This window comes from Saimiri boliviensis, chromosome 13, assembly GCF_048565385.1.
Source record: "Saimiri boliviensis isolate mSaiBol1 chromosome 13, mSaiBol1.pri, whole genome shotgun sequence".
NCBI classification, from domain to species: domain Eukaryota; kingdom Metazoa; phylum Chordata; class Mammalia; order Primates; family Cebidae; genus Saimiri; species Saimiri boliviensis.
In genome coordinates, this window is record NC_133461.1 from 100,601,840 (window position 1) to 100,628,190 (window position 26,351).

Consider the following 26,351-nt stretch of genomic DNA (forward strand, 5'->3'; position numbering starts at 1 on the left):
CCTCCCAGGTTCAAGCGATTCTCCTTCCTAAACCTCCAGTAGCTGGGATTACAGGCCTGTGCCATCACACCTGGCCAATTTTTGTATTTTTAGTAAAGATGGGATTTCATCATGTTGGTCAGGCTGGTCTTGAACTCCTGACCTCATGATCTGCCCTTCTCAGCCTCCCAAAGTGCTGGGATTATAGGTGTGAGCCATCGTCTCCGGCCGCATTATTACTGGGTCTTCTGAGGAGGCTCTCACCCTCTCCTGTGAATGGTGTTCCCTAGCAGTGAACAGTAAGGGGCCGGCCTCTCACGATGTGCTCTCTTCATCATCCTGCCCGGCATGTGGACAGGGGCACTGTTGGGCTTCAGTAACAGTGGATGTGGTTTTCCTATCACCGTGAGCCATCCATGTACCGTCTCTCTGCTCTGGGGGTCTTGTTTCCTTCCCTCAGACTTTGTCTTTGCTGTCTTCCAGTTGGTGCTGAGCTCCCACTTCTACTGAGATTTTAGAGTATGAAGTAGTTGTTGGAAGATCTCATTTATCCAACAGTGTCTGGGGTTTTCCCCACAGTTAGCTGCTCTTTTGAGATGCATCTACCTAATGAATATTTTTCTTAACATCTTAGTTTATGAATTATTTTGGAAGGGATGGCAAGCTATTTCTTTTTCCGTCAACCCAGGCAAGTGTAATTGTCCCCATTTAGTGATTGAATAAAATAAAATTTAACCTTATTCTGTAATATATTTATTTACTCTAGCAGAGACTATCATATTCTGGTTTCTGATTTACAGTTTACTCTGTTTCCATTCAATCATGAAATTATTTCTGGGCTCAATGTCAGTAGAAAGATAGGTATCTCAGAGTTGGAAGGGATCTTCAGGATAACTTGATAAAGCCACGCTTCTCATGCTGGAAATGCATGATACAGTTGTTTTTATTTGCATATAAGAGATGTTGGCCATCCTTTGGTGTTCCTAACATGCTTCCTTTTTAGGGTGACAACAAGAAAATGGAAGATGCTAAATTCTACCTGACCCTGCCTGGGACCAAGATGGAGATGGAAGAAAAAGAGCTTCAAGCATCCAAAAACCTGGTTACCTTTACACCAAGCAAGGATAGCACTAAAGACAGCTTTCAGATAGCCACCCTCATCTGCTCCACAAAGCTCACCCAGAACGGTAGGAGTGGTGAATAGGTTGACACAAATGAGCTTCCTGCTGAGCCTTCCTGGGCTCCTTGGTTAGACTCACAGGGCTGGACCATATAGGGATGGGTCTTATTAGGTAGGATGTTGGCCAACTGGATTCTGTGCTCTGCTTTTCAGGTGATGTTCTGGGTAGTACTGATCACATTGCACAGCTTCTTCTGAAGTTTCACTGTCCGATTTAAAGCAGGATGAAAAATATCTTAAGCTGGGTACGGCGTGGCTCACACCTGTAATCTTAGCACTTTAGGAGGCTGAGGTGGGCAGATTGCCTGAGCTCAGGAGTTTGAGACCAGCCTGGGCAAAGTGGTGAAACCCCATCTCTACTAAAATACAAAAAAGTAGCTGGGCGTGGTAGCATGTGCTTGCACTTCCAGCTACTCAGAAAGCTGAAGGAGGAGAACTGCTTGAACCTGGGAGGTGGAGGTTGCAGTGAGCCAGGATCTCGCCACTGCACTCCAGCCTGGGGGACAGAACAAGACTCCATCTCAGGAAAAAAAAGAAAAGAGGAAAGGGAAGGGGAAGGGGAAAGGAAGGAAAAGAAGAAAGGAAAAGAGAAAGGAAGAAAAGAAAAAAAAAACAGTATATGATAAAACCTATAAATGTATTCATTAACAGCACCTGTAAAATTCAAAAGCCACATTCCCTGATAGTGCATTCTGTATAGTATGTGGAGAAAGAGATGGTGGTAATAAGGGGAGGAGCCTGGCAAAGAAATATGATCAGCCTCCTGTCCAAACAGGTATGGTAGGGCTTCCTGTTTGAGTTCTGTCTTTCCTTCGATTATTCTCCTCTTCCCAGTTTTTTTCCAGGCAGTCAGAGATTTCCCATAAATTCAGCTGAATAGTTCAAAGAGGGCTTCATTTGGTTTTTCCTTCAAACCTCTGATACCAGTTTTAACCTCTCTCATGTAGGTTATGGCATTTGATAGCCAATATCAACTTCTTACTTGTTTAGCTTCTGTCATGTGTATGGAGTCCTAGTGAGTGTAGTAAACCAAAAATGTGCTACCCAGCAGACTTGTCCCAGAAATTCTGTCTCCCATATGCTGTGTAGAGACTGGTGCCTTTGGCCTAAGAGACAATTTGAGTGAGGAACAGGCAAGAACTCTCCTGTAAGGAGGGCAAAGACAGACAAAATAGGGTAGTTATAGGACAAACCAAGAGATCAGGTCCTGGTTGATCTTTAGAAGGGCTCGGTGTTAGGTTTGTTTTGACAAATCATGGTTGACGAGCAAATAAGGATTGCATTTCAGCTTGGACAAGCGGCCAGACTCAATAGAGTGAAGGTTAGGATAAATCCGTATGTGTAAGCAAAAGCAGGTTCACTAAAAATTAAGCCAGAAAACATAGAAGACATGACAAACCATCAGTAACTTATCCTTTATTATGGAAAAAGTGAATATATTAACAATAAATTCCTGGTAGGTTAATGGGTACAATATTTGTGGAAGATAATGTAGAAGGCATAGAAATGATTTTAAATGTCTTCAGACCCATTCAGCCTGTGATTTGACTCCTAGAAGTTGAACTTAAGTAAACAATGAGAGATGTACACAAAGACTGATATACAACGGTATTGTTTCCCCATTATTTATAACAGGGAAATTCTGGAAACAACCCTAATGTCTGACAGTTGGGGTCAGTTTAACTACATTTTTAAATATAATTAAGTGACAAAATAGATGCAGCTGCTAAATATTGTATTTCAAAACATAGTGAAGGATATGGGGAACAGTTTAACACTATATACAGGATGATTCCAGTTTTATTTAAGTATATGTAAGCAATCTGGAACCAGATTATCTGGCTTCAGATCCCAGCTCTGCCACTTCCTAGCTGTTTCATCTTGGGCAAGTGATTTGATATCTCTGTGCATTGGTTTCCTTGTCTTTAAAATGGGAGCAATAATAGTATATATTTCAGAGAATGCAGTAAATTAAGTAAAAACAAAATAACATTCAGTCTGTATAGGAACACTATAGAATTTTAGCTATCACTATCATCACCATCATTATTTGTGCACAGAGAAAGACAAATAGGACTACAAAAGTTTGCTAATTGTTGTTTTTTTGATTATTTTTGGTGTTTTTCAAATTTTTAACTATGAAATGTCAAAATGTTATTTTTAAAAGTTGAGTATGGTAGTATACTATATAAAGCATTAATGTTCTTTTAAAACTGTGAAGGGATATTTGAGAAGGATAACACTTACTGAACATCTAGTAGATTATCTTTTCTGGACTGGAGATCAAAGAAGAATAAAGAAAACAAAAATAAAAGTTTGTGGAATTAACTAGTAATGAAAAGCAAAAGGAATTTCTGTTAGAGATAACCATATCGTTACATTGTTATCTCCATGTTGAAAGTTTAGGGTTTCCTAACAAGTTGCAGTTTTCAGTGTAGCCCCTTCATTTGCTGATATATGTACTTCATCCCAGCTCTTGAATGTTCTTTACTAGCCTGTACTGCCCTGATACAGTAACCCCCAGACACATGGAGCTTGTAAAATTTAAATTAATTAAAATTGAAGAGTGGGGAGATTGGGGAGAAGTTGGACAAAGGGTACCAAAGTTCAATTAGACAAGAGAGATAAGTTTGAGAAATCTAGTATCTATTTTTGTGGCTATAGTTAATAATATAATGTATACTTGAAAATTGCTGAGAGAGTAGATTTTAAGTGTTCTCACCACCAAAAAATAAGATAATGTGTATGTTAATTACCCTGGTTTAGCCTTCCACAATGTGTGTGTATATGTGTGTGTGTGTGAGTGTGTGTATTAAAACGTCATGTGGTACATTTTATATATACAATTTTTATTAGTTAATTAAGTTTTATTAATAAAAATAGGAATTAGTCCACTAGTTGCCCTGGTCACATTTTAAGTACTCTGGTCTCCTGCAGCTGGTGACTTTTGTGTTGGGTAGACAGATGCACATTTCCATCATCGCAGAATGTTCCTTTGGTTAACACTGTGTGCTTTACTTTGTCATCCTTATTCCTGATGTTTCGATTAAAAAAAAAAATTCATCTTAACACACATTTAAGAAGTCAGAAGTCATACCTACTTGCAAAGAAATCTTAAAAAGGCAAGTGTCATCTAAATCAGAGAGGAGTGACCTGCCATCCAAATGGACCGAGAGTAAGTAGAGGGAACGGGACAGAGAGGGAAAGGCGGAGACTTGGCAAGACGTCTCAAGCATCAGGGAGAACTGGGTATTCCAGGGACAGATGACTGTAGATGATTCATGCATTTGCTTTCTTCTGACTTGATGGAAATTATAAAGAATGAATTCGATTTAATAAAAAGTTGAAGAACATTAATAAGCCACCAGCTAACTGTATGAGGGCATTTACTGAGTAGAGAGCGTAGCTGTGTTCTCACTTGAGAGGGTGACCAAAGGCATTCCTCCTTCGCCTGAGGAGGGCTATTCAGACTCAAAAGGTTAAAAGCCACTGGACTTTCAACATCTTGGAGACTCTCTTTTTGTTTACTTGAATTATTTTTTAAAAACTAGAACAGACCGATTTGTGTGGGATCATTGGTTGCTGGGCCCAATGGAAGGGAATAGATTTGTTTTTCTAGGGAAAAGAGAGGGATGTGCAGGTCCCCAGAGATGCATGCCTTTGTGCCAGGAGGTTCATACTCATCAGTCATTTTACCCTCCAGCAGCAACTTCGCCATGATCATCTCCAGTTTACTGATTAAAAAGGTGAGTTTTAAAGTGGTAAAAAGCCTTTCTTAAGCTTCTAAGTGGTGGACTTGGGTTTTTAAAACAGCTCTTTGTAGCTCCGAACAGTTTATAGTTTATTGTTTTGCAGTTACAGAGTCTCCAAGATCTGTTTATTATGAACTCCAGTGGCTTTTAACCTTTTGAGTCTGAATACCTTTGTCATTCTTTTCTTTTTTAAAGTATGTGTTCTGGCCAGGCGCGGTAATCCCAGCACTTTGGGAGGCCGAGGCGAGTGGATCATGAGGTCAGGATATTGAGATCATCCTGGCCGTGGTGAAACCCCATCTCTACCAAAATTAAAAAAAAATGGCCAGGCGTGGTGGCACACAACTGTAGTCCCAGCTACTCAGGAGGCTGAGGCAGGGGAATCACTTGAATCCGGGAGACAAAGGTTGCAGTGAGCCAAGATTGTGCCACTGCACTCCAGCCTGGCAGTAGAGCAAGATTCCATCTCAAAAAAAAAAAAAAAAAAAAAAAAAAAAGTATGTGTTCTTAAATTCTTTCCCTTATGGTAGAAGGCAATTACTACCCTGAATTTGGGGATTGTCATGCCTTGCTTCTCTTTATAGTTTTGCCACTTTTGTAGCCTTTAAAGTATATTGTTTTATTTTGCATTGTTTGTATTTTATGTAAATAAATTATGAGTCAGTCCCTTAGTTGCCCTAGCCACATTGCAGGTGCCCAGTAATCTCCTGCAGCCAGTGACTTTTGCATCCCAACTCCCTTATTTTTTGGTGGTAAGAACACTTAAAATCTATTCTCCTGGTTGGGCGCAGTGGCTCACGCCTGTAATCCCAGCACTTTGGGAGGCTGAGGTGGGCGGATCACCTGAGGTCAGGAGTTCAAGACCAGCCTGACCAACATGGAGAGATAAGAGAGATAAGTTTAACCCTGTCTCTACTAAAAATACAAAATTAGCCATGGTGACACATGCCTATAATCCCAGCTACTTGGGAGGCTGAGGCAGGAGAATCACTTGAACCCAGGAGGCAGAGGTTGTGGTGGGCTGAGATCACTCCACTGTACTCCAGCCCGGGCAATAAGAGCGAAACTCCATCTCAAAAAAAAAAAAAAAAAAAAAAAAAATCTGTTCTTTTAGCAATTTCCAAGTATACAATATACAGTATTAGGTAGTCTACAGTATTAATGTAGTTAATAATTGAACTGTCTGGTTGAAATCTTGTGTCCTATGTGAATTCTTTTGTAACTTGCTCTTTTATTCAGCATTACTGAATATTTGAAGTATCCTGAATTCTTACGCATTTGTGACAAGAATGTAAAATGGGGACAGTGACTTTGGATAATATGGTTGAAGATATTCTTCCTGATGCCCGAGAAATCCCACCTTAGTTTTCTGCCTCAGAGAAGCTGTTTTACCTGTATACCAAAAGATATATGAGAATGTTTATAGGAGAATTGCTTATGATCATACAAAACCTAGAAACAACCCAAGTTTTACCAGCAGCAGAGTGGGTAAACAAATTGTGTACACTCGTACAGTTGAAAAGACACTGCACAGCAAGAAAAAAAATTAACTAGAGCTACACAGATAAGCCTGCATAAATCTTAGAAACACAGCAAGCCTGGGGCTCTTTATGTAACCCTGTGTCACTCCTCTCCTGGCCCTAAGACCTTACAGTTCACCAGATGCCAAAATATATTCCTATGTGAGCAGTGGTCTGGCATGCAGGTATCACTGGGAAATAGACTTCTGGGCTGATAGATGAGGGCTTTGCTGGGGCTGAAGCTGCTGGATGAATATTCACCCCGAGGAAGGGACTAAATCATTTTCATCTAGCAACTATGAGTCAAGTGATGGAATGAGTAATACCTTCGACTAGCCTGTGGCAGACGTAAGAGCTGGAGAATATGGAAGTGGATGGTGCCTAGTGGAAGGCCTAGCATTGTACCTATTAATTACTTGCTGAATGAATGAATGCATTAATGATTGGACTGAGTATATTACAAGCTTCCTAAGGGCTACTGGTTCCCTTTCCATTCATTCATTCATTCCTTCATCAAACATGTATTGAACACCTAATAGATGCCTACTACTATGGCAACATAAAAGAATGAACACTGTATGGTTCCTGCCTTCAGATGGCTCAAAACGATGGGAAGAGTCAAGGAGACACCAAGTACATCTTACCAAATATATAGTATTTCTGGGTATCTCAAGCAAAGGGAAGAATAGACAGGCAAATCAGGTGGCTATTTTAAGGAAAAGGTGGAACAGATTCATAGCCCTTAGTGTAAGTCTGACATAAAAATTTTAAGGTGTCTTTTGATTTACAACACAGAATTGTGAAACTTTAAGCCACTTACAGCTTTAAGAATTGTTGAGCTATTAAAAATGTCAAAGGGGCTGGGCGTAGCGGATCACACCTGTCATCCCAGCACTTTAGGAGGCCAAGATGGGAGGGTCACTTGAGCTCAGGAGTTCAACACCAGTCTGGGTGACATGGAGAGACCCTGTGTTTATTAAGAAATAAACGTGTGTGTGTGTGTGTGTGTGTGTGTGTGTGTGTGTCAGAGAATCCGCAGTTATCTGAACTGTTAATGTATTATTACCTCATCTAAAAGATGGAAAAAATAAAATCTGTGTGGTCATGATGTTGAAATAAATTAATGCATACATACACACGCACACACACACACACACACACACAGAGAGAGAGAGAGAGAGAGAGAGAGAGAAGGGGAGAGGGAGGGAAAGAGGTATACATACCTATGTTCCTCTTTCCCTCTGAATCTGCCCAGACATAGATAGTGATAAGGGACATGTTAAGTAAGGCAGCAAATTAAAAGTAGGAAGGTTACATAAGCATGCTTCTTTACCTCTTATGACCATGATGTCATTATTTGAGAAATGTTAGTTTCAGTCAAACATTCTTTTAAGTTCTTACTCATTAATCATTAATTTTTTTCTCTTTGAAGAATGGAAGAGGACCACAAGGTTTTCTCTCAGATAGGAGATAGTAACTTAAAAGAATCTGTAAGGCATCTTAAATTAGCCACTATTAAGAGCAATTATCTGTTCCAGAGAAATCTTTAGCTATGTCCTGAAATGGTCTGGATTGTTCTGTCTCATTTGTGTTTTTTGGTCATTCTTCCTAGTTGACCTGTTAGGCTTGTTAAATTGGCGTTCCAACTCCCAGAACATCAAACACAATCTAAAGAAGTTGATGGAGGTGGATGGAGGAGAGATTGTTAAGGTATGTTTGTATATTCATAGTTAGAAATATACATATATATGCCTGTTTTACCAATTATACCTAATTGCATCAACATTTAAAACTAAACCATTCATTGTAAACATAAAACTTACCTACATTGCTAAACAAGTGTGCCTGTTTTTTAAAAAATGCTATTTTTAAACAACTTCGATTTAAACCTAGTTGTCCCCAGATTTCTATGGTATGGAGCTGAATGAAAGCATCCGAATAAACTGTCTGTTTTTCTTATCTTCAGTTTTTGCAGGATACACTAGATGCACTTTTTAACATAATGATGGAAATGTCAGATAATGAAACCTATGACTTCCTTGTGTTTGATGCACTGGTAAGTGGTTAAACATACTCGCTAGTGTTTATTGTTGCAACTGTGTAGTTTTCAGTATTTCACTATTATAAGTAATTGCGTGAATATCTTCTCACATAAATATTTGTTTACATCTCTCTGGTTACTGTTTTAGGCTGATCCTAGAAGTACAATTAGAAAAAAATGACTGATGTTTCAGGCCTTTATCTGTTTGTTTCCTGTTAGATCTCATTTTTTGATCTACTCTCTCTTTCTCATTAGAGAAAATGAGATGTTTTATCTTTGTTACCAATCAGGAATCATTTTAACTCACATTATCATTCTCTGGTTGTAAACCAGGTGATACCATCAACAAAGAAAATTGTTATGTGTTGTGTGTATGTGTGCACTGGTGTATTTATTGTGCAAGGGAGACTCAATTCACAAGTCAGAGGTTAATAATCGTAGCCTCATTAGGCTGTAAACAGAATAGTTAACCCAGCAGACAATTGAATATGTCACACAAATCACTTAGACCTACAACGCATTCCAAGAACTGAAATCAGAACAGAGAGAAGTAGTATCAGAATCTGGAAAGGCCAGAGATAAAGGTGGAGGGGAAGAAGCTGAAAGGCCCAAAGCAAGCATCATTTTCACCTGGGTGGGGTGAAAGTTCAGGGAAGGATTTTACCTGAATGCCACAGTTGAGGAGGAAGGTCAATTGCAGTTTTAGGTGATTCAACAGCTTGGAGAGACTAGTCAGTTTAAGAAATGATCAGGCCTTAAAGCTAAGGTTTAAGATAAAGAAAATGCCGCCTGGTTGAGATCCAACTGGTTGGACTCAGGTTTATGGGAAAGAGAGACAGTGGTTATGGATGCTGCAGGACAAGGTCTGGAAACAGATTCCTTGGAGCAGGGCAGCTGGCAGTGGGCACTGATTGCTTTTGATCTCTCTGTCTTAAGCAGAGCAGTGTGGCTAATTTTAGGTCATGTGCCTGATGGCAGTGCAAGGGAGCATACAAGGGGTAATTGGCAGATGAAACTCTAGTGAAGTTGTTATTAGGGGCACTCACAGTGTATTCAGGAGAAAAATATGGAATGTTTCATTAGCTGCATCCTTAGATTAGAGAAAACCCATTTCCAGAGCCTCGTTCCTGCTGTTCCTTAGGTTACCTGGGTACCAATTCCCCTGTCTTAGAGATAGTCAGCTTTCTGAGGCCAAGGATGCTGGCTTGAATTGGTTTCTTCCCAGCATTTAGCACAGCGCCTGACACGTAATAGTCTCTCTCTTTATGTTAAATAAATACAATTCTCAAGACTTGACATCAGCTCTGGAATAGTGGAGTGGGTATGCTGCAGAAATGATCTTGAGAAAAAAGGAGGCACCGAGATGTTAAAATCCAGCTTGTTAACAGGGTGCTTGGGATTGTGCAGTGCTGCTATTTCTGTTTTTCACTTTTGGCAGGTATTCATTATTTCACTGATAGGAGACATCAAGTTCCAGCATTTCAATCCTGTACTGGAAACCTATATTTATAAGCACTTCAGTGCCACTTTGGCATACGTGTAAGTATGATCTGAGGGAACTGCGTGTTGCTGGATCTTTGGATTTATACTCTTAGGGCTGGATTGCTGAGAAACAAGAGGGACCTATGTTCAGTGCATGTGTCTGTTAAGGCAGAACTCCATTCTAAGCTTCCTCATGGTAAAAGGGAACCATGTAAGTATTCTAACTCTGGAAAGGAGGTCAAGATCAGAGCCTTCCTTCTGGATTAGGTGAAATCTCCTTAAGAATCCAGAATATGTCAGGCATGATTGTTCATGCCTGCAATCCCAGCACTTGGTAGGGCTAAGGTGGGAGGATTGCTTGAGGCCAAAAATTCAAGACCAGCCTAGGCAGCATAATGAGAACCTGTCTTTACAAAAAATTAAAAAGTTAGCCAGGTGTCTTGGTGCACACCTGTAGTCCTAGCTACTCCAGAGGCTTAGGTGAGGGGATTGCTTCAGCCCAGAGAGGTCAAGGCTACAGTGAACTATGATCATGCCATTGCACTCCAGCCTGAGCAACAGAGCAAGACCCTGTATCTAAAAAAAAAAAAAACAAGAAGCAAAATCAATGACAAATGACCCAACTCAGGATCTTAGAGGTTAGATGTCAGTGGGATCAGCGTGGAGGCATCAAAGAGATCAAACCACTAATTAAACAAGACAAAGTTTGATAGAAGAAAAGATCATGTCCTCAACCTGTGCCACAAATGCTTTATAAAATGTATTACTTCCAAGACACAAGAAGATTTCACTTTCCCATCTTTTGCATAAGAGGCAGTGGTCTCTACGTTTTCCATAGTGCAGCCTTCCTCTGTCATTGATTAATGGGTCCCTGATAAAGGAAAGCAACTAACTTCTAGTCTGCGTTCCTCTCCAGAGCACTCAGCTTACCGTGGCATTGTATCTTCCTGCCACACTAACCCCATTGCCTTCCAGTTATTGTGCAGAATGTGATTAACCGTGAAAGGAATGTAGCTGGATTGGTAAATGATGTTAGGTTTTGGCTTAGGCCAGATCCTGTAGATTGCTGCCCACTGACCTGTCAGTGAGCGCACCAGTGACAGTGCCCTTTCCACCCGCAAGACTCACATCCAAGTGGGCAGTAGCTACAAATGAGGAAATCCTCACTGAGCCAAATGCAGCAATCCGGTGGTTGTAATCTGGACTCACTTTCCAAGTCTTGATCAATTCTGTATGTTTCCTTCTTTAAAAATAGTGATTCTGGAAAAGCTCAAAGATTCCCAGAAGGAAAGTTTAAGACTAAAATATCAGTACCCTCCAAGGTCTAAGGCAGGCGTCCCCAAACTTTTTACACAGGGGGCCAGTTCACTGTCCCTCAGACCGTTGGAGGGCCGCCACATACTGTGCTCCTCTCACTGACCACCAGTGAAAGAGGTGCCCCTTCCTGAAGTGCGGCTGGGGGCCGGATAAGTGGCCTCAGGGGGCCGCATGCGGCCCGCGGGCCGCAGTTTGGGGACGCCTGGTCTAAGGTATAGCACAAAATGAAGACCATTCCTAGCCCCAAAACTCTAGAAAGTCATAAAGAGCAACCTAAAACCAAAGGACAGTTTTATCTGTTGAATGCTTAGAACCATGAATGTTGTGGAGAGTTTGATTGAGTTCCTCTTCCTTCACTCCATGAAATTTCCATCTGACTCCATATTGATGGATCTCAAAGGGTTTGGGCAGAATAAAAGGAATCTGACATATTTTAAGTCAACGACTTTAGACAGACATAATCACTCCCTTAAGGGAGCATCTGAAGATGTCAGGATTGCATACAAGAGATTACAATCTCCTAGTGATTTGGGTCACTTAAACCATTTCATTTCATAACCTTCCCGTTTAATTCTGCAAAGGGAAAGGAACCTTCTAGTATTTCTCAACAGAAGAGTAGTTCCAAATGTAGATGGCAGATAAGGAAACTTAATTGGAAAAGTGTCAGTTTTCCTCTTCAGGTCATATTCTAATTCTAGAAGAAATAGTTATGACTTCTCCTTCCAGTATGCCAAGTTCCCCTCTTAGATAGCTTACCCAAGCCTCAGAGTACCCTGTTGCTCATTGGATTGATTTTTCTTTCTCATCCTTCTAAGGAAACTCTCCAAGGTACTGAATTTCTATGTGGCTAATGCAGATGACTCCAGCAAGACAGAAATGCTTTTTGCTGCGTTGAAAGCCTTGAAGTACTTGTTTAGATTCATCATCCAGTCTCGAGTGCTCTACTTGAGGTAATGTTAACTGCAGTTAAGATGTTTAGGTTATCAGCTCTCACTCTGTGTAGTTTTTCCCTCACTCCCCACGCTGGTGTTCAGCTCTGTGAGCAGTTAGTTCTTAGAATTGCCTTATTTCAGAACTACAGGGCTGAAGATGGAGGTGGACTATGTTTCTGTTGGAGAAGATTCATTAGAAGTTTATGTAGATCAGCAAAATTCTGGGGCAGTAATAACCTCAGGACTTGGGGAAGCAGGTTCCTATGGCAAGATTGTACCTAATACAGCAGATGACTTCATGAATGTTTTTTGTGTAAATCTGGGATCATGATCTACTGTCACTAGCAGAAGAAGCATTCATCTCAGGGGAGGTATTTGCTGAGATCAGTGTTTCCTTGTTGACAATGTGCTTAGCTACGTGGGCAACTAAACACTAGAAATAGGATCATTCCCTGTTTGGATTTCTAGCATAACATTTCCATCCAAAATAGAAGAAACCATGGAAGAGCAAATAGCTTTGCAGGGAACACCCATGACCCCAGTGACTTTCCTGCCCATCAGAAATAGCTGTATTTCCAAACTGTTAAAATTTGTTTCTAAGGCAGTAAGAAATTTGTAGATTTGAGTATATGTATGTTGAAAAGAAACTTTGTTTATAAGTGAGTGTTGAACAATGAGAACACATGGACACAGGAAGGGGACCATCACACACTGGGGTCTGTCGGGGGGTGGGGGCTAGAGGAGGGATAGCAGGGTTGGGGAGATAGGGGAGGGATAACATTTAGGAGAAATCCCTAATGTAGATGACGGGGGATGGATGCAGCAAATCACCATGGCACGTGTATACCTGTGTCACAAACCTGCATGTTCTGCACATGTACCCCAGAACTTAAAATATAATTTTAAAAAGGTTTGTAGATTTTAGCATTGTGTATGTTTAAAAGAAACTTTGTTTATTGAAAAAATAGAATTACAGACAAAAACCTAGGAAAAAGTTTACATATAGTACAGATGAAAGGTTGATAGCTTTTCTCAGTTAAAGCCTTTGTAAGTCAATAAAAGAGTGATACACAGCCATAATAGAAAACAAAAACAGGTAATTTACAAAAGAAAAATTTAAATGGTTAATAAATTTAAAAATTTTTTCATTCTCACTATCAAAAGAATTTTGATACACATGCACACACGCAGCATCTTTTACCTATACATTTGAAAAAGATTAAAAATCTTTGTCCTTTGATGAGATTAGGCAAAAATTGTCCCTGTATTTGAATTCTGATTCTAATGGAGATATAAATTCTTTACAGTAGAAATGGACAGTAAGAATAAAAAGCAAGCAAGAAATCTTTTTCATCTTTGATATTGTCCTGCCAAATACCTTTTTTTTTTTAAAAGAAAATTGCTTTTTTTTAATTGTACTTTAGGTTCTGGGGTACATGTGCAGATCATACAGGGTTGTTGCATAGGTACATACATGGCAAGGTGGTTTGCTGCCTCCTTCCCCCCATCATCGATATCTGGCATTTCTCTCACATTGTCCCTCCCCACCCCCACTGTTCCTCCTGCAGCCCCCTCCCCAACTGACTCCATTGTGTGATGCTCCCCTCCCTGTGTCCATGTGTTCTCATTGTTCAACACCCACCTTTGAGTGAGAACATGTGGTGTTTGATTTTCTGTTCTTGTGTCAGTTTGCTGAGAATGATGATTTCCAGATTCATCCATGTTCCCACAAAGGACACAAACTCACCTTTTTTTATGGCTGCATAGTATTCCATGGTGGATATGTGCCACATTTTCTTTGCCCAGTCTATCATTGATGGGCATTTGGGTTGGTTCCAGGTCTTTGCTATTGTAAACAGTGCTGCAGTGAACGTACGTGTGCATGTGTCTTTATAACAGAATTATTTATAATCCTTTGGGTATATACCCAGTAATGGGATTGCTGGGTCAAATGGAATTTCTATTTCGAGGTCCTTGAGACATCGCCACACTGTCTTCCACGATGGTTGAACTAATTTACACTCCCACCAACTGTGTAAGAGTGTTCGTATTTCTCCACATCCTCTCCAACATTTGTCGTCTCCAAATTTTTTGATGATCACCATTCTAACTGGCGTGAGATGGTATCTCATTGTGGTTTTGATTTGCATTTCTCTAATGACCAGTGATGATGAGCATTTTTTCGTATGGTTGCTGGCCTCATATATGTCTTCCTTTGAGAGTGTCTATTCATATCCTTCATCCACTTTTGAATGGGTTTGTTTGTTTTTTTTCTTCTTGTAAATCTGTTTTAGTTCTTTGTAGATTCTTGATATTAGCCCTATGTCAGATGGGTAGATGGCAGAAATTTTTTCCCATTCTGTTGGTTGCTGGTTCACTCTAATGATTGTTTCTTTTGCTGTGCAGAAGTTGTTAATTAGATCCCATTTGTTGCCATTTATTTTGGTGTTTTAGTTATGAAGTCCTTGCGTATGCCTATGTCCTGAATGCTTTTGCCTAAATTTTCTTTTAGAGTTTTTATGGTGTTAAATCTTACGTTTGAATCTTTAGTCCGTCTTGAACTAATTTTAGTGTAAGTTGTTGGGAAGGGGTCCAGTTTCTACTTTCTGCACATTGCTAGCCAGTTTTCCCAATACCATTTATTAAACAGGGAATCATTTCACCATTGCTTGTTTTTGTCAGGTTTGTCAAAGATCAGGTGGTTGTAGACGGAAAATTTTTAAGGAAAAGGAAAACATGTCACATTTGTCTAATAATACCCCATCTACAAATTTATCTAATGGAAAAACATCTATCAGGTATGACAAAAATGAACATGAAAGTATGTACAGTCATTTCAAATCTATAGCATATTAATGAGGAAAGATCACCATGATAGATTCTTTTTTTTTTTTTCTTTTTTTGAGATGAAGTCTCGCTCTGTCGCCCAGGTTGGAGTCCAGTTGCATGATCTTGGTTAGCTGCAACCTCCACCTCCCAGATTCAAGCGATTCTCCTGCCTCAGCCTCCCAAGTAGCTAGTACACAGGCACGCATCACCATACCTAGCTAATTTTTTGTACTTTTAGTAGAAACAGGGTTTCACCGTGTTAGCCCAGAATGGTCTTGATCTCCTGACCTCGTAATCCGCCTCCCTCAGCCTCCCAAAGTGTTGGGATTACAGGTGTGGGCCACCGAGCCTGGCCCAATAGATTCTTAAATGATAAAGGTATTAAGCATGAGTACAATGTGATCTTCCTTTTAAAATCATACAGATTTGAAATATTTATAGTAAAGAAGATTGGGTAGATCACATGCTAAAGTGTTGTTGTTGTTGTTGTTGTTGTTGTTGTTGTTGTTTCTTTAGAGTTTTTTAGGGTTTTTTGTTTTTGTTTTTGAGACAGGGTCTGGCTTGTTGCCCAGGCGAGAGTGCAGTGACACAATCTCAGCTTGCCTCACTCTGCTTTCCAGGCTCAAGCAAGCCTCCCATCTCAGACCCCCAAGTAGCTGGGACCACAAGGGCATGCCACTATGCCCAGCTAATTTGTATATTTTTTGTAGAGACAGGGTCTCACTATGTTACCCAGTCTGGTCTCAAACTCCTGGGCTCAAGGGATCTGGCCACCTCAGCCTCCCAAAGTGCTGGAATTACAGGTGTGAGCCACCATGCTTGGTCTGAAATATCAATAATACTGAAACTTCAGGTGACAGAGTTGTAATTTATTTTTTCATTCTTTATGTTTGTATTTTTTAACCATTTTAATTATATTTATTATTATATTTTTATTTGCTATTTTTTTCTATCCTTTTTGAATTTTTAAGTGAATATTTACCTTTCTAATTGTTTTTTAAAAATGTTTAATGACTTAAAAACCCAGCTGGCTGAATGACTGTTCCTCTTTCCCAGGTGGAAGCCAGCGGTGTTTTCCCCACATATAATTTATGCAAAGTCTCTGTATTTGCTTTCTTTTCAGAAGATCTTCTTTTAAAGTTTGTTCATTATATTTTCTAGTTATAGTACATTTCCATATATTCAGAAATGGCTGGGGCATGGAGTGTTCTACCAAAGGAACATTCTCTTATGCAAAACTTTGTTTGTAGAGTAAACCCTGATGTCCAAAAATCAGCATCACCTTTAAACCACAGAAAGAAAACCTGAGTGTGAAATTAAAGTGTATTTGCTTAGGGTTGGTCCACTAGTTCCTTTCCTCTTTATTTGCCAAAGCACATCAGGGTCCTCTTTCTAGACACCAGATAGGACAGTAAAGGATGGTAAGTGTGGAAAATGAAAGCTTTGGTCAACACAGGACCCATGAAATTGTCTAGGATAAAGTTGCCTTATTGCGCCTTGTCCGGGACAGGTTACGTGTGGTTACTTTCTCCTTATGTGTGATTAAAGAAGAACCTGAGCTGGGGAAGAGACTGGCAATGTGAGTCCTCCGGTTGCTTAGACTGAATGGTCTCTTCAGTGCACTTGTCCTGTCCAGAGGCTGCAGTGGAATGTCACCTGGTCCCTAGTACCCCTGTTACCTTCATCAGAGCTTAAATCTCTCTTATGAACCCATGACCTGGCTGGAGTTCACCTCAATCAGCAAAACACCAAGAGGAAATTGTAAAGTGCCTGTAACAGGATATTGAGAAGCTTGATCTTAATTCCTCTGTTCCCTCTCATTAGTACTTAAAAAAAAAAATTAAGTCACATACACAGAGTGCCAAGTATTCTGCATTGGTGCAGGGCCCTTGCAGCAGATGTGACCAGGCTCCCACTGTGATGATGTGTGTGGGTCCCATGGGGTTCAGGGAGACATGGAGTAAAGAGATCGCCCCCTAAATGAGGGTAGTGTTAGGGTGATAGAGCCAACAGGGAAGGCTGCCCGAGCTGAGCTGGGTGGAGAAGGAGGTGGTGTCATGTCAGCTGAGACTGAAAGATGAAGAAGCGGCCTCCAGGGATGTCAGGTAAGGGTTAGTGAGAACAGGACCTGCCCCAGGCTGGGACCTATGGGACACCAAGTGTGCATGCATGAGGACTAATGAGAATCCAGTGTCAGGAGAGAGGGCGGGAGTGGCCAGCAAATAATAAATGATGTGGGGCCTTGTAGGCCACAGTGAGGAGTTTGGATTTTATTCCAAGTGCACTGGGAAGCCATTGGGAGACAACTAGAGAAGTAATAAAATCTGGCTTATATTTTAAATGATCATCTCCTCTCCCAAATGGAAAATGGATTATCAAAGTCTAAAAGTAGAAGCCAGTGATCACTTTAAGAGGCCACCGTGGTTCAAGTGTGAGATACTGCAGCTCCCTCTCAGAGGCAGATGGAGAGAATGGACTGACTCGAGCTCATAGGATTTGCTGTTGGATTTGATGGGGCAATGAAAGAAATGGAAGAAGCATAGATAGCATCTAGGTTTGGGGTGGATGGTAATGCTGTTTGCTGACACTTGGAAAACTATGCTGAGCTGGAAAATCAAGTGAGTTCTGTTGTAGGTGTGTTAGTTTTGAGATACTTTGGGGACTAAATTGCAAATAAAGTTCTTTTCTAGTTCTGCAACATGGATGAATTGAGAATTACCAGTAACCCTCTGACTAATTAACTACCTCAGTGAGGTACATAGTCTTTGGGTACCATATAAGGTATAGGTGAATGGAGGAAACTAATTTAATATCCTTGAGTGTGTTTGAGTATGTGAAGTTCTGAATTCAAGCCATCCTATTCTTGAGCAGTTGGTGGTGAAATTGCCACCCATTATCTGTGTATATGCACTATCATGTGGGACTAGTGTATTTTTTGGAAAGTGCCCAAATATCTCTTGATTCCTATTTATGAGGAAGAACCCACTTTTGAGTTGAGGGACAGATCTTTTGAAGACAAGTAGAATACTTTAATTAAGGCAAGCATGTATCAGTGAAGACTAAGGGGTCTTATGTCCTGGAAGGCCCTTGTGGTAGAGCAGGCCAGCATCAGCATGGGCAGTTCGGTGGCCAGAATGGAACAAATGGTTTTGCAGGCTGGGTTGAGATCAGAACCTTCCTGGGTTGAGCAGCTTCTCTAATCCATTCCTCGAAACTTCAGACGCCTGGGGCTTGATTAGGTGAGTCAAAATTATGAGGGTGAGACAAGGAAGGAGAAGCGAAGGAGGCAACAAACCTATTTTAAAATTTATTTTAACAATGGAAAGTCCAACTGCTCTTCTCTTTTTTCCTGCTAAGATTTTATGGCCAGAGTGAAGATGGAGATGAGTTTAACGATTCAATTCGCCATTTATTTCTTTCTTTCAATACGCTGATGGACAGGCCTCTGGAGGAAGCCGTCAAGATCAAGGTCAGCCTGGTGTCATTATGGGTAACTCTTCTTAGGCTGTGATGAAGATGTTTTGAGACCACTTAGAATCGGCCATCATACAGGAGAAACAAAATGAATCATGGTTCATGGATAGCTTATGGATTTTAGTAGGATTTACAGAAAGTAAAGGGGGAAAAAACCCATTTTAACTTCTTTAGACCCTTGTATTTTCAAATATCAGTTTTCCAAAGACAGGCTACCCAGTTAGACATGCCTTGAAAGACCATTGTGAACCCTGCTTGACCCTGTGATTTCAGCAAACTGATCCCGGTGCTACTACTGGTGACAGTCTTTTATTTTTTGTCCCTCATTTTACCAAGAAGTGCAAAGTCACCATCTTAATTATCGTAAATATGAAATATATAATCCCTCAAGACTCAAATATGGACTTCACTATTAATATTTATTTTTTACTCTTTATGGCCACGTTGTAAGAGATACTTCAAGAATTTAATGACCTCCTTAGAGAAATGAACTCCAAGTGGACAGAGCCTGCTCGCAGTAGGAACCAGAAAGCTGTACCCCCTTGCATCTTTAGGAAAAGCATTTTAGGAGATCTTGTAGAACAATGCCAGCTTTCCTTTTTGTTGCAAGGGTATCTGTGTCCAGTTCCCTGTTTAAGTTCCAAGCACAGCCTTTTCCTCCTGGGATCAAGCAGTAAATGCTGTTTTTGTCTTGCCTGGCAACTGAATTGCCTTTGGTGTTTGTCTTACAGGGGGCAGCTTTGAAGTACCTTCCTAGCATAATTAATGACGTCAAACTTGTATTTGATCCTGTTGAACTCAGGTAAATAGCAAAACAAAATTTTGTTCCCCAACTCTAACCGAGAAACAGCTCCCCTGCTTGGCTGGAGCCGGGCTGCTACACGTGGCTTTTATTTTTCTAAGAAGTATTAACTGAATACCTTTTATGCTCAGTTCTATGGAAGATACAAAAGAACATATAAAACCTGCTCGGAGAGAGGTTTGCACTTTCTCTGGGAAAACAAGACATGCAGACATAAAATTAACTACAAAAGATAGTGCATAATGACATGCTTCCAGCCCTGTCCCTAAGGATCCCAGCAGTGCAAACTCAGACTTCAATTGACATGAGAGTGGAGTTAGCCGAGAAAGCCATTTTCACAAAGGCAGGTCTGGAATGCAATGATGGACATGGTGTTCTTTGGCAGTTTAAATACTCAGTTCTAAGGCAGAGCCCTCCAGTAAGTGAGGATAAAGTCTCCCTTGCTGCCATGTCATAAACTCTCAGGTCATTTGTAGTTTACCAGGTAAATCTCTCCATGCTCAAATCTCAGAGTGGAGGAGAAAAATGTGTAATGATGCCTTCAACTAATGAAGACATGATTAACCCGGAGGTTTCTCTTCCAGCGTGCTCTTCTGCAAATTCATCCAAAGCATTCCTGACAACCAGCTGGTTCGGCAGAAACTGAACTGCATGACCAAGATAGTAGAGAGCACTCTTTTTCGACAGTCAGGTAAGTCTCCTTCAAAAATTGCTCTATGAGGTTGCAGTGAGCCAGGATCGCACCACTGCACTCCAGCCTGGGTGACAGAGCAAGATTCCATCTCAAAAAAACAAAAACAAACTGCTGTGTGCTGAGCTGCCAGCCCCAATTTCTGCAGCTAACACCTGATTTTTTTTTTTGATACGGAGTCTCACTCTGTCTCTGAGGCTGGAGTGCAGTGGTGCCATGTTGGCTTACGGTAATTTCTACCTTCCAGGTATAAGTGATTCTCTGCCTCAGCATCCTCAGTAGCTGGCATTACAGGCATGCAGCACCACACCCAGCTAATACATGTATATATTTTTTGTAATTTTAGTAGAGATGACGTTTCATCATGTTGGCCAGGCTGGCCTCAAACTCTCAACCTCAAAAGATGTGCCTGACTCGGCCTCCCAAAGTACTGAGATTACAGGCGTGAGCCAGTGTGTCCAGTCAGCACTTGGCTTTTCTTTTTTTAAAATGTTATTAATATTTTGCCAGTTGTTCGTTGGTATGGAAGGACCTCCAAGGAGAGTGGTTTTAAGGAGAAACTGAAGCCAGCTCAGTGTTTCCAACAGTTCCTAAAAGAGCAAACTCATGTGTTCTTTAATCTTTAATTAGAACAATCTGCAAATGGTTCATTAATTAGAGAGTTTTGTCTTTAAAACAGGAACATCAGGAAGCAACAAGGAAGTACGAAAAAGATGATTCTTTTTAAAGAATTTCCTCCTCTTTAACCTATGCTTATTGCATGACCTTAAAACCCAGGCACAGGGAAGCAGCAATGTGCTGGATCCCACAGGAAAGCTGGTTACGTGCATGCTTTCTCACCTCCTCATTCAGTGATTCCACTTTAGTAACGGGAAATTGACCAAGGTGGAAGTATTTACACCAGGGAAATTGACAAACATATAAAGCAAGCCTTTCCTTTTCTTTTTCTGACATGGAGTCTCGCTCGGTCACCCAGGCTGAAGTGGAGTGGTGCAATCTTGGCTCACTGCAGCCTCTGCCTCCTAGGTTCAAGCTATTCTCCTATCTAAGCCTCCCAAGTAGCTGGGACTACAGGCATGTGCCGCCATGCCTGGCTAATTTTCTTTTTGTAATTTTGATAGAGACAGGATTTCACCATGTTGGCCAACTAGTTTCAAACTCCTGACCTCAGGGGAATCACCTGCCTTGGCCCCCTCAAGGTGCTGGCATTATAGGCATGAGCCACTATGCCTGTTCAAGCCTTTTCTTTGTGGTGGGGATAGGCTGGCAGAAGCCAGATTACTAGTATATTACTGGGAAAGGAGTGGGGCATGGAGGAAAAACCTTTACACTGGTAAAATACTTTTCATTTTGTCAGTAGAGTCTAGCAAATAGCCACCAACTGTTTCTGCCCCAAAGCTATATAAGGAGGTCCAGCAGCTGGGCCTTCCCCATAAATTCAAGGCATGTTAGAGTGGGGCAGCTGTAGAGGCTTCTTTTGGGGCTTACCTGGTCAGGGGCTCCCAGAGGGTGACCTCATGTTATGTGTGTATATTTCCTGGGGATTTAAAGACCAGCAGGACTCCTCAACATCGAACAAGTTGAGTGGATCATTGGTCGGAGAGCCTTCCTGGCCTTGTCCCTGGCTAGTTATATAACTGGACAAATAAGTGACCTTCTGTAAGTCTCAACTTCCAGCTCTGTGGAAGGAAGAACTTGAACTAGATCATATCAGTAGCCTCTTTGGGTTCTGATATTTTCTGACTCTATAAATTTGTGCTTAGAAATTGCAGATGTTTCTGAGACACAATTGGAGGTAGAGGTCATGACTGCAAAAAGCTAGTGAATGCCCTTTGCTTTTCGGGTTTTTTGTTTTCTTTTTTTGAGGTGGAGTTTCGCTCTGTCGTCCAGGCTAGAGTGCAGTGCAGTGGCCTGATCTCAGCTCACTGCAAGCTCCGCCTCCTGGTTTCAAGCGATTCTCCGGCCTCAGCCTCCTGAGTAGCTGGCATTACAGGCCCATGCCACCATGCCCAGCTAATTTTTGTATTTTTGGTAGAGACAGGGTTTCCCCATGTTGATCAGGCTGGTGTCAAACCCCTGACCTTGTGATCCACCCGCCTTGGGCTCCCAAAGTGCTGGGATTACAGGTGTGAGCCAGCATATCCGGCCTGTGAATGTTCTTAAGTAGAAAACAGATATTTCTAAAGTAAGTTATTACTAAACATTTTAATGTGCTTTGATAACTTTTGCTTCTAAGGATACAGAAAAGGTAATTGAGATAGTAGGTAAGATGTTTGAGCTGAAGAGCAAGCACGCACTAAATAGTCTGATTAGAATGCGATGACTTTAACAGTCACTTCTGTAGCATTCAGAGTACCTGAACTCATTATAAGATGTGTTAAAATAGCAAAGCTCTCAGAAGACATAATAGATCATACCTTACTTTCTGAAATCTGCAGGCCTGCACAGACATGAGCAGAATCCCTTTGAAATGTACTAGGGAAGCTCAGTATTTGTAGGAACTTCTTTTAGTAAATTTTCTCCATTAGATGAAAAAAATTTTTGAAAAAAAAATCTGTGGCTTGCTTGGTTTTATTTGTTTCAGAAGGCCTTACTGTCACGTATTAGGTTGGCATTTTTAAAAGCTAGAGAAATTGTTAAATAATTTACACATTTTGCTAAGTTCGCACCTTTACCTGGGGAAGAGGTCATTTTCTTAGTTTGTATAATCCAGTTGCAAAGATGAAGTTCTTTAAAAAAAAAAAAAAAAATCACTCATCTACACACTGAACAAGGGTAAAGTTCCACATGCCACCACGCCTGGCTAATTTATTTTATAATTTTAGTAGAGACAAGGTTTCTGGTGTTTGTGGGTGGCCTGGAGGGGCTGCATCGCTGCAGGGCTGATTGCAGAGCTTGGAGCCACTGGAACAGGTCAAGAGAGAGTTGCAGGAAGGGGAGGCGGTGCACGCGGTGGCACTGCAGTGTGTAAGCTGTCTGTGTTTTCCTTCTCAGAGTGCAGAGAAGTGCTCCTGCCGCTGCTGACAGACCAGCTCAGCGGCCAGTTAGATGACAACTCCAGCAAGCCTGACCTTGAGGCAAGCTCGCAGCTTCTGAGCAACATCCTGGAAGTGCTGGACAGGAAGGATGTGGTGAGTTGACTCATCTCTGATGCTGCACAGAGCTCACACTGGCCCCTTTGCACCCAGACAGGAGTGACTCCATGGCCTTTCTCTTTTCCGGTAGTTTCCAACTCAGGTATTAAGGCAGATTTTGTGCCCATTTTAGAGATAATTAAGGAGGTGAGAGCCTCCAGTGCAAATCTAGGTCCAGGCGAAGTCAGATTACTTCTCATGCCTTCCACGGGCTGATTTTCCTGGCTTGCCCAGTGTGCGCACCATTGAGATTCCTGTGACTATTCTTAAGAATCAAAGACCTGGCTGGGCATGGTGCTCCAGGTCTATAATCCCAGCAATTTGGGAGGCCAAGGCAGGAGGGTCAGTTGAGCCTAGGAGTTCAAGACTGACCAGCACTTTGGGAGGCCAAGGCAGGTGGATCACGAGGTCAAGAGATTGACACCATCCTGGCCAACATGGTGAAACCCTGTCTCTAGTAAAAATAAAAAATTAGCCAGGTGTGGTGGCGCATACCTGTAGTCCCAGCTGCTCAGTAGGCTGAGGCAAGAGAATCACTTGAACCTGAGAAGTGGAGGTTGCAGGGGTGAGCTGAGATCGCACCACTGCACTCCAACCTGGTGACAGAGCAAGAATCGATCTCAAAAAAACAAAAAACAAAAAAAAAGACCCATGACCAGCCTGGGCAACTTAATAAGACTCTGTCTCTACTTAAAAAAAAAAAAAAAGTATCAAAGGTCATTCTGTTTTTATGAAGAAACCAGAAACCTCTTCCTTCTTATCCTCTGATGTCTGACCACCTGCTATTTCTGAGCCACTAAGAAGTTCTCATTTCCATATCCTATTGGACACTGATGCTTTCTATGGAAGCCTTGTGGAAATTATGTTTTCTTATCTGGCGTGACCTGGCCCCTATCCCTCTTGAAAACCTGGGGCTGAACTTGCCTGTATTCATCGTGTCCTAGATGTGCCTAACTAGATGTGCAAGTCACATGCTGTGCCTGTGGGCACATGTCCTAGAAATAGTGCAGCCCACAGGCCTCGCGGAGCCCCCACACAGGAAGCTGGAGAACTTTGCAGAATGCGTTCACTTGAACAGTTAGGGCTGAAAAAGAAAAGGTATCTTGCCGCAAATCATAGTCACCACGTCTATGGTGGTTGCATGCCACAGCGCAGGGAAACTCCTTTGTCTTTGCCTAAACTCTTTATCTCTACAGTATCTTTGAGTTCTGTTCTACCAAAGGATATGCATACTTCACCTTTTCCCATAGGGGAACCTTAGTTCACCTGTCAGAGTCCACCACCAGTTGACCATGGCCTACCTTTTCTCTCTACCTTTTCTCCTGCTCATGATTTGCACAGACACACATTTCTGTGAACCCACACTGCAGCCTCAGAAGTGTGTGAGAGTACCATTGCTGTTTCTTGCCACTGCCCCAGTCTCTGTGCCTCCATTTCCCTAAGCCCCTGTATCCCACTTACCCTGTGCACTGTTTATTTGATGTTTATTCAGTATAGGTCATTCCCCCTTTTTTTATTAAGTATGTTTATAGAAAGCACATTATAAAATGAAATAAATGTTCCCAAAGCATGTTGTGAGTGGTGATTTGGTTCCTAACCAAGGACTTTGCAGCAAATACATAAATGTGACCAATCATGTCATAAACACAATACTTTTGTTTTTAAGTAACTGTTATAACTCAGTAATTATTTAAAATGATAAAGTAAAGCTCCAAGCCCCATAAATTTGGCAGCAATGTACCTAGCATGTTGGTTTAGGCAGGAATCCATTGTTCTAGAAATCATGTGTTTGTGATCCAAAGTTAATGTGAAGCACAAGAATTGAGGCTTTGGAATCTAGTCCCATTATTACTCCTCTGTAGCTATTTGTCTTTAGGCAGATATCTCAGTGCCTCAGTTTTCTATCCAGTTCCTTGTATATAGGAGTTGTTCTAGATGACTTCTTAGGTCTCTTCCACTTCTGACCCTATTTTTTAATATGTAGCATCTCTACCAACCTCACCACACAGAAAAACTCTTTAAAAAGACTCTTGAGTGTATTTAAATCCTGTGCAAGGAGACTTAAATTAGCTTTTTGTTTCAGTCTTCCCAATATTACGTTCCCTGTAAGGAGAAGAGACATGCAAAATTATTGATCTTGGAGCTCTGGTAAAGTAGTAAGTCCAATAATTTTTTGTCAGTCATGGTGGTATTTTTTTCCCTCCATAAACATTTTGAAATGTTTGCATTGGCTCAATATCTCTTCCCTTGTCCTCTCATCTCCTAGGCTAATTCAAGGCTCTAATTACTGACATTTGTTCTTCCCGCCTTATTGCAGGATTCCCTCCTCTCCCAACAGCTCTGTTTTGGAATTGGACTCATTCTTTCAATTCCAGCTGCAGTAGGTGCCTCTGTGAAGTTGTCCCTGGTGTGATCCTGCCAAATTCTACCGATTAGGGAATCAGTGCTCCTCATGCTCCCCTCGAGTTTCTTTTGAGGATTTTATCACTTTGTACATTGAGTTATGAATGCAGCTCACAGTAGTCGGGCACAGTGGCTCGCACCTGTAATCCCAGCATTCTGGGAGGCTGAGGCGAATGGATCACCTGAGGTCAGAAGTTCAAGACCAGCTTGATCAACATGGAGAAACCCCGTCTCTACTAAAAATACAAAATTAGTCAAATATGGTGATGCATGCCTGTAATCTCAGCTGCTTGGGAGTCTGAAGCAAGAGAATCACTTGAACTCGGGAGGCGGAGGTTGCCGTGAGCCAAGATCGTGCCATGCACTCCAGCCAGGGCAACAAGAGTGAAACTCTGTATTAAAAAAAAAAGAATGCAGCTCACAAATTTTTGGGAAACTGATGGCATGCTCCAGGCACTGGGATAGGCTAGGATTATAGCAGTGAACTAGAGAAGCAAGCACCCTGTCCCCAGGAGCCCACCTTCTAGGGGATCCTTGTGTTATGCTTATTTAAATTTATGTCTCACTCACCGCCCTCCCCTCCCCCCCACAATATCTCTTAAGGCTCAAAGGAACCTTGTTCATTTCATACCTCCCCACAGGGCACAGCATGTGACTTGCACATCTAATTAGTTATGTAATGGAAGTGAAAGCTGCATGTCCTAGAGAGGCTGATTTTATGAATCACTTTCATTCAGGGAAATGGGAAACAAGTAAATGACTAATAAAAAGCAAAGGAAGGAGGGAGAGAAGAAGGAAGGGACAGAGGGAAGCAG

At 41.4% G+C, this 26,351-nt stretch overlaps 1 protein-coding gene across 2 annotated transcripts in view; it reads left to right on the forward strand.

Annotated features, from left to right (window-relative positions):
* Positions 1 to 26,351, forward strand: part of DOCK5 (dedicator of cytokinesis 5) — a 224,933-nt gene that overhangs the window by 139,469 nt on the left and 59,113 nt on the right. For both annotated transcript variants that reach the window (XM_074384078.1, XM_074384079.1), the window contains 9 exons: positions 983 to 1,166; positions 8,044 to 8,141; positions 8,398 to 8,487; positions 9,911 to 10,011; positions 12,087 to 12,221; positions 18,390 to 18,501; positions 19,238 to 19,308; positions 19,893 to 19,999; positions 22,994 to 23,130. In XM_074384078.1, coding sequence (XP_074240179.1) covers positions 983 to 1,166; positions 8,044 to 8,141; positions 8,398 to 8,487; positions 9,911 to 10,011; positions 12,087 to 12,221; positions 18,390 to 18,501; positions 19,238 to 19,308; positions 19,893 to 19,999; positions 22,994 to 23,130 — 1,035 coding nt within the window. The remainder of the gene's footprint in view (positions 1 to 982; positions 1,167 to 8,043; positions 8,142 to 8,397; positions 8,488 to 9,910; positions 10,012 to 12,086; positions 12,222 to 18,389; positions 18,502 to 19,237; positions 19,309 to 19,892; positions 20,000 to 22,993; positions 23,131 to 26,351) is intronic.